Source organism: Gavia stellata, chromosome 18, assembly GCF_030936135.1.
Source record: "Gavia stellata isolate bGavSte3 chromosome 18, bGavSte3.hap2, whole genome shotgun sequence".
In the NCBI taxonomy this organism is placed as follows: domain Eukaryota; kingdom Metazoa; phylum Chordata; class Aves; order Gaviiformes; family Gaviidae; genus Gavia; species Gavia stellata.
The window spans coordinates 5,916,896-5,925,199 of NC_082611.1; the positions used below are offsets into that span (position 1 = coordinate 5,916,896).

At 48.4% G+C, this 8,304-nt stretch overlaps 1 protein-coding gene across 1 annotated transcript; it reads right to left on the minus strand.

Annotated features, from left to right (window-relative positions):
- Positions 1–1,395: 1,395 nt before the first annotated feature.
- On the minus strand, positions 1,396–8,019 carry CHST12 (carbohydrate sulfotransferase 12). Its single transcript, XM_009809806.2, has 2 exons — positions 7,995–8,019; positions 1,396–3,144 (listed from the first exon to the last, which is right to left on the minus strand). Exon 2 carries the CDS (start codon positions 3,047–3,049, stop codon positions 1,790–1,792), a length of 1,260 nt encoding a protein of 419 aa, XP_009808108.1. The 5' UTR covers positions 3,050–3,144; positions 7,995–8,019; the 3' UTR covers positions 1,396–1,789.
- Positions 8,020–8,304: the final 285 nt, after the last annotated feature.

An 8,304-nucleotide genomic window follows, 5' to 3' on the forward strand; every position in this document is an offset into this window, starting at 1 on the left:
AGTGTAAGTACTAGCAATTACCTTTCATTTATGGGGTAAAAGGTTCATACAGCGTATTTGCTAGGAAGAGCGTGCAGTACCAAGAAGATGTATGTGCACAGACGTTGGGGAAGCAAGGAGAGAGAGGGAAAAGTCACACCTGCTGACGGCCTCGGCGAGAAACTGAGTAAAAATCCAATATAAAGAAGTCTGCCCAAAACACAAGGCTGCCTCCCAAGGCCTGTCCCTGGACCTTAATCACTGATACCATCCACAGCCCTGAGAAATAATTAAGCATTTCAGCTCTAAAAGAGCTGCCTGCCCAATCTGCTAAGCAGACAGTTTTTGCAGAGCAATTCAGAGAGAAAAAGAGAAGCAGATTCAGCTGATGAGACAAAAAGTCTCTCAAAAAGCATTAATTTCCTTTGGGAAGCAGCCCACATGCTCCTAGCACAGTGGGCAACCATCACTCCTGCAGCAGGTCCCAGCAAGGCAGATGATTAAATCTGCATCAGTCATTTGGTATAAACAGAAAGGCAGCGGATGAGGATGCGGCATCACGAGCAGTAGCTGGCACTCTGAAAACAAATGAACTTTGAGTTCACCTTGACGCCTGCTGATTGAAAGAAACCTTTTGGATCTTCTTCTTCCAGGGATAAGCATCTGCATCCCTGCCACATCCCCTTAAAGCCTGCACAGGAATGAGGACATAGCACAGTTCTCAAGGGACCTGCACTGTACGCAGCAGTGACCAGGCCACGGAGCAGCACACCACCTCCCCGTCCTGTAACCGGCTGCGATATGGTGACCTGCGTTTCTGCCTAAGCTACTGCAGTGTGAAGCCTGGATGCCAATTTCTGGACAGCACGTCCATCCAAGAGCACACTCTGCCCATCCAGGTTGGCCACAACCCCCAAGAACTTCAGGCACCGTCCTGGAATGTGACATGTAATGGAAGATGCTCCACACTAGCAAGGTACACAGGGGCTGAGGAGCCTCAGCTTTTTGGAAAGTAGAGTCCCACCACCACTTTGCTGAAAGGTGAAGCAGTGCAGACGTACTGTGTTGGCCACCTGCACATCCTGAAACACCCCACGGGGCTTGGTGTCACTGCTCCCAACCGCCATTTCCTTCCTGCGACCCTGGCGTCACGCTCACCAGCTGTGAGCAGCGCGCGTCACCGGAGCACTGGTATTCTTCCAGGGCTCTTTGGCAGAGTCAGGCACTGGCCCATCCGATGCCCATGCCCCGAGCCCAGCTCAGAGCGACCACCAGCAGACGTGGCTGGTGAAGGCACCACCGACAAACCCAGCTCCCAAAGAGATTTGAGTGCTCTGTAAACCTTGGACCTCCAAAACAGCAGCCCTGACACAACACACAGAGGCAGGTGCATAATTTCTTGGCTTTTTCTTTTACTTTTTTTTTATTCCTTCCCTTCCTTTGCCACAACACACACACTTTGTATTAAATATCTTAAATATATTAATTTTTAAAAAGTATTAATAAAAAGCTACTGAAGGACACAGCTGGCAGAGTGACCAAGGGCAGCAACCCACTGCAAAACATGGGGACATTTTAAAAAAAAGAAAACAAACGATAACAAAAAAACCTGGCATCTTTTGCATATGCACAGCTGGCTGGAATACCCTGGACTCTGGCATTATTGCAAAAACGGAAGGGAAAGCAGTAGAAAAAATATATTCCATTGTACCAGCCTGTATGGGGAAGGGAGTTAAGAGCAAAAATGAGGAGGTTTTAAACATTTTTGGTATTTCAGATGTTCCCTCCCACACCCACCACCCAATCACTTTTAGTCTTTAAGCAAGTTTTCTGGCTTGGGGTAGCCAAAGAGTACAAAATCTGCTTCGTAAAGCTTGTAGAGCTGCTGCCTCCAAGCCAGTGGGATTTTGGCAAACCAGTTATCTTCCCAGCTGCTGGCAGTCCTGTTCCGGTAGCTGGGGGGGAAGCGAAGCAGCCTGTCCACTTTGAGGAGCTGCAATAGATAAGCAGCATCCTCATCCAGCGTCTCCAGCTTCCCAATGAAATCGTAGTCTATCTGGCACGGATGGCACAGACGGTAAACCTGCCTCCAGTGCTCATTGAAGGGGGCCATCTTCTCTGTCCTGGGATCCAGTAAGTACTGGATGAAGTCAGAAAAGGAGACTTTGAGGCCTGCCCCGAAGGCCTCACTAACGGAGGTGGGAAGGTTGGTATGGTTGGAGTACAGCTTTAGCATGGGGATGGCAAAACGCCGGTAGAACTCCTCATTCTCCAGCTCAAATTTGCTGCGAAAGGCAGAGATGAGGCGGACAAAAGGGTCTCGTACAAAGAGGAACTTAGTGTACTTCTTCAGCTTGATCTTCATGAGGTGCCGGGAGAACTTCCCATAACGGCGCCAGAATTTGTTGAAGGTCAAGTGGGTGCTGGTGTTGTGGACATGTTCCCGGGGGATATCCAGAGGGTTCCGGTATGGGACCCCCTGGTCCAGCAGGCTCTCACTTAGCACAATCATCACCCGTTTCCAGTTGGTACAAGCCACCTTAGGGACATAACAGTAGATGATGCCGTGGCGGTCATCCACGATCAGGTGGTTGAGTTCGTAGTTTGGGATGTCATCAAAGGAGCGCTCCTTGGTGGGGAAGGCGAAGCTGGAATTGGCACAAAACTCCCGCAACGTTCTCTGCCTTTCTATCTGCAGTTTCTCTTGGTCCAAGCTGTTTCTGTCATTGTGTGTAGACCAGTCATAGCCCCGCACGTTCTCCTCCAAATTGCTCACCACAGGCTTGCTGGAGCCCTGGACAAGTAGCTGCTCTGTCTTTCGGGGGATAGAGTTATTCTGTTTCAGGCTTGAACTAAGCAGCTTTGCCAAAAATTCATCCACATCTGGCAAGGCTTCCCAGTCTTCACCTGCTGTGATACCAGGGATGGCTCCTGGGGAATGAGGCCTTGAGAAGGACGTATGCAGGTAGAAGTGAGCCGTTCCCACATTGTCCCAGTACACAATGATCAGGAGGATCATGAAGATGGACACCAGCACCACAGAGAGACGGAGGAGCCGTGCTTTGGTCATCCTGACACCTGCTGTGATAGCTGGCTTTCACCCGGATTCACCTCCAACTTGCAGAGTGAGGCTTGGGATCCAGCATGGTGCTGCAGACCAGGAGCCTGGAAAGGTACCAGAAAAAAAAGTTAGTTGAACCCTTAATCACTCTGGTTTGGAGAGAATGGCCTTGCACAATCAAGACTCGTCGCAGGGCTGACCATCCACTTCTGCATAGGGAGAGCTGTGTGAGCCTGAGGTACCCATAGAGACTTCGCGGAGAAGTGCTGACTGGCCAAAAGGAGGCATAATGTGTTGCAATTTTACCAGTTTCCATAGCAATCATGTTTTTTTTATCAATCTCGATCTTCTAGAGTCATGTGATTTCAAGAGAAGTTCTGTTTTCATTTAAAAAAATAAATTAAAAAAATAAAGATTTTGGGCCTAGAGCTTATGGAAGGAAGTTTGAGAGAATTAAAAAATACAACTATGTAAAGCAAGTATGCAGAGCCAACTACCATTCAGACCTCCTTTATTTTTTTAAACATATCTAACACACAACAGGAAGAAAGAGGGCTCAATCCATGATTTTAGCTTGTAGTATCACACTGTCGTCTCATCTCCCCATGAAGATGCTCTGTACCACTGTGCTGAAAACAAACTTTACCGGAGTTATAAATACATAGCCAAAGATGCTGTTGCCTCAGTGGCTAAAGCAAGCCCCTGTTGAGAGAACATCACTGACCCGAGTGCACCACCTTACCTAATCTGTGTGAAGGCACCCAGTCAATGTCACCTCCACGACCTTTCTTGGCAGCTACTTCATTTTGTCAAGAACAGGGATGACACAAACAGTTTTCCTACAAAAACCCCCAAAGGGACACAGCCCCGATAAGAGCCACGCATCAATAAAAATCTAAAGGAATGACTACTTTTAACTGAATGATTTCTGAGATTAAGGATGGTTTGGTAAATCTTTGTCCATGTCCAGACTGTGTTGAGTCAGGACCTCTTTTCCTGGTTTAACGTAATTTTTATTTCTGTCACACTCATCCCTAACAACTCTTGATCACCAAAGACAGGTGAGAAATCACTGTTAAAAGGGCAGCTCAGAAGACCTTTTCTAGAGGGTGCAGCAGGTTTGTTGTTGGTGGGTTTTTTGGTTTTTTTTGTTTTTTTTTTTTTTACTTCAACCAGTCCCATCTTTTTGCTGCTACCCGCTTCCCTGCTGACTCCCAGCCCCTTTCCACCAGCAAGCTCCTCAAGGGAGATCCATCTCCACCCTGCTGCATGTTTTCTGGTCCAAGGCTCCACGCAGAGGCAGGCTGGCAAACCAGCCTTGCTCTCTCCCCAAGTGATGAAGGAGACAGTGCCCACAGTCAGGGAAGAGCAACATAGTAAAGCGAGGAGCAGCTATCTGATATTTTGAGAGAGAAACTAAGGTTTGCTGTTTTACAGTCTCTCTCTGCAAGGTTTAACATCAGAAGATAAGCAAGAAGTAGTCACTCCAATCTCCTCCTCCCCTCCAAGCACAGTCCAGCCCCTGATTATAAACACAGAACAGCACCTACAGATAGAAAACAAGAGCTGCCCTTTCTGCAGACATCCCCATTCTTTCTAACAACTTCAGAACAAACCCTACAAACACCAGCTCTGAAAACAAAACCACTGCAGGGCAAGCTGCCCTGAAAAGCTTTTCAAAACAAAGACTGGGTCTCTCTTCCTCCCGAAACACCGAAGTTGCTCCCCAGACAGTTCTCACGGCACCACCCTGTACAGGGATGCGAAGAACCTGGGAGCCCGGATATGCAACAGTGCTGAGCTCTCTCATTCCCCAGGGAAACATGCTCAGCACCTTTGAAGCCCACAGCAGCCTTATATTGAACGATTTGTCTAAAGAACCATCTGTTCAGCTGTGCTTATGCCTCAGGGACGCCAGATTTTAACAATCAAAGTCCTGGTTTCAAACACTAGACCAAAAGCGTTAGACCAGAATTTAGTAACAAACAGGAACAATACCAGATACGGTTACATACCAAAGTATTAGCTCAGCTTGTCCCAAAAGACATAAAATGCAGAACCGAAGGTTTAGGGATTTTCCACCCTGGTGTATTTATTTACGCCTCGGAGGTAGGGAGAGCCAGAAATTCAGCGTAGCTATAGCCTAATATGTAGCTTTGCACTGCAACACCAAACGCTGTGTTTCCTGGAGCCAGGCTCTTATTCCAGATGTGAAGAGGAGCTGGAGGAACTGCAGACACAACACTTTGCACTCTGCAGAGCAAGAAGCAGGTATTACTCAGCAATAATTCTCTACGTTTAGCTAGTCAAGATCGAGGATGGAGCAGATCTAAGAAGAAACACCCAGAGAGATGAGCACGGAGTTAAAGACGGGGCAAATTACACATGTGCGTCAGCACTTCAGGCCAAGCATCTCAGTTCAACAGCAGAAGATAATGGAGTGACGCTGCCAAGCCTACTGCTTGGCCCACTTTTGGGTTTGCCTTTTGCCTGAATCTGTTCTTGCTTTCAAGCCGATTAGCCGTTCAGGGCAGGGACTGCTTCTTATTCTGGATGAATAGGGTGCCCACTGCGCACATAACTCCTAGCACACTGAGTTTCCAATGCTGCTTGAGACCTTTAGGCTGGCTGGAATGCCGCAAGCCCAGAAAGCTACACGGAGCATCCCTTTCTGCCATCCCTACACCCAGCAACTTCCACAGCTTTGGGCAGAACAGCAGCCTGCTAACACTTCTGCAAAGCTGTCGCACCCCAGCGCGGACAGATCACCCTCTCGGCAGCAGCGACAGAAGAAAACGAGACGCTGTGTGTGGCACACGCATTCCTTGGGCAAACGGAAGGAGGGCTTTTCGTCAAAGCCACCACCATAACGTCGTTTTAACGAGCCCACCCCAAGGGCTTGAGCCTGCTTTCCAGGACACAGCACGCAGGCCTGCCAGAGCATTTGGCTTTTCCAAGACACACAGCAGCAAGCAGTACAGAATCGAAATGACTCCACTTCTATTAACTCTATCAGTGCCAGAGAGGAGCCCTGGAAAATAGCAATAACACAGCTTAATTCCCCCTCAAAACACTGCAGAAAGAAGAGTTACTCTATTGACTACAATACATCCTCTTCCTGAGCACATCATAAAAGATACCAGACTGAAAGCACAAATTAGAGGTCTCTGTGCACATCAGAGGGAACGCGCCTCCATCCTCCTCTTGGCAGAATCAAAAGGAAAAGCCTCCAGGAGGAGCCAAGAATTTACATTCAAGTTTAACCCAAAGTCACCAGCCAACAAGAACGTGCACCAGGATCCACACAAAGCTGCTTCTGTGACATGATGCTGGCAAACCGGGAAACGGACCAAGTGCTATAATCATCCTGCAGAGTACCCTGAGCAGCCATCCCATGATCATCTCCAACCTTGAACATGGGCTGGGTGTGAACCAAGGACTCTTCTCCCCATCCCAGGCCCGAGAAAGACACTGAGGTCCGAGGTCACCGGTCCCATCCTCTCCTATCACAAGCTGCCACATCAAATAACCTCCTCTCAAACTCTCATTTAAAACCAGAAAGGGAGGATGTGTCCCCAGCGCTCTTATTGCAAAAACTATTGCAGATGCAACTCCTCAGGGATTTGGAAACCTTATTTGCACTTCACAGCCCGTTTGTAACTGTTTGTTCTCAGAGCAAACAGCAGCTTAAGTAATTCCTGTCTCTTTCTTCTTCTCCTCTCGGCTTTGTGCGACGATTGCAAAAGAGAGTAACTCCAGTTCACTTACAGGAGCAGTAAGGCCTACAGAAAATAAAGGAGCTTACACAGGGGTATATACTGGAGACAGGGAACAATAACCCCTCTCTATGAACTGCGATGGTTTTGAAGGGACTGTGCCTCCAAAGGCTTGGGTGCAGATTCCATCCCTTCTTGCTTTCTGTTTCCCCAGGCTTGTCCCTCTCCCACTGCTCCTTACTCCCCGCAGGGAAGCGCAAGGCACAGGTCAGGCACTAAGCACCAGCTCACCTCCTCCAGCACCCACTCATTCTAACGTGAGAAGATACGGGGTTTCAGGTAGCTTGCTTGGGCTTTGCCTGCTTCTGAAGACAGAAAGAGGCAGAATGAGAACTTTTAAAAATATACAAAAAACCCAAATTCAAATGGATACTTTCCCTTGGGGCACCTGCATTCCCCAGCAATCGCTTGACCCGTGCAGCCTTCTTCACCCACATACACACCTGCCACCCGTTACGCTTAGGGAATAAGCTGGCTCCAGTGAAGTGGAACCAATTTAACCTGCTGCAGGTACAGGAGAACAAGCTCCCATTAGCCAAAACAGACGGATGTTGTACCAATAACCAGAAACGAATCTCATGCGCTTGACCATCACTGAACAAATTGCTTCTCCCCAGCTTTCCAAAAATCTAGCACCCTTTGCAGAGCAAGGAAGTTTTAACCCGTATAATGACATCAGCAGTTACATTAGTATAAATGCACAGTGTAAGCAAAAAATAGGGCTTGCATTACATGTTTTAGCCCAACTTAGCACATATATGCTAGAGACCGGCAAAAGAACGTCCTTATCTACGTAGCTATCCCAGCGCCTTCCCTCCCATCGCTGCCACAAAGCCTGGTTTGTACAGGCTTGGCAGCGCTGGTCACCTCTTTTTTAATATCCATACTTGGAAGTTGTCTCAGTAACCATATTTCTAAGATTTCCAGAAGGAAACTCCCAAAACACAGCATGTCCTGTTCGTTCATTGCCTTTGTCGCAAACTTCAAGCACACCCATTGTTCCTGGCCCTATAAACACAGGAAGAGTCTCAGCAAGCCTTGGTAGCTATAGCCTGGGCCAGCAAAACCCCAGAACACTTGTTGTATGTCAACACAGGGGCCAGAAATCAGACCCTGACACTCGCACCGCCTGCGCTTGCCTTACGAACACCTGATTTAAGCATAGTTTTCTGCCGTACGTAGTTCAGCTCTGCACTGAAGTTTTGTGCCTGAAGTTGAAGCAGGATTAGTCACGTTAACGGCCGTCTCCGCGAAGCAACGTCAAGAGCCACGCTCGACTGTCGACAGAAAGGCTCCGCCGAGGAGGCTGTTTCCTGGGTTTGCTTTCGTAGCCCCTCGGACCGCAGACGCTCCCGAGTCCAGAAGCAACACAGACTGCAGAAGAACACGGGAAAACCGCACAAGCGGGCTGTTATCAAGCCTCAGGCCCGGCACTGGCAGCAGAGGGGGAAAAGCCAGCGTTTCACGGCTTGGAGAAGAGGAACTGCC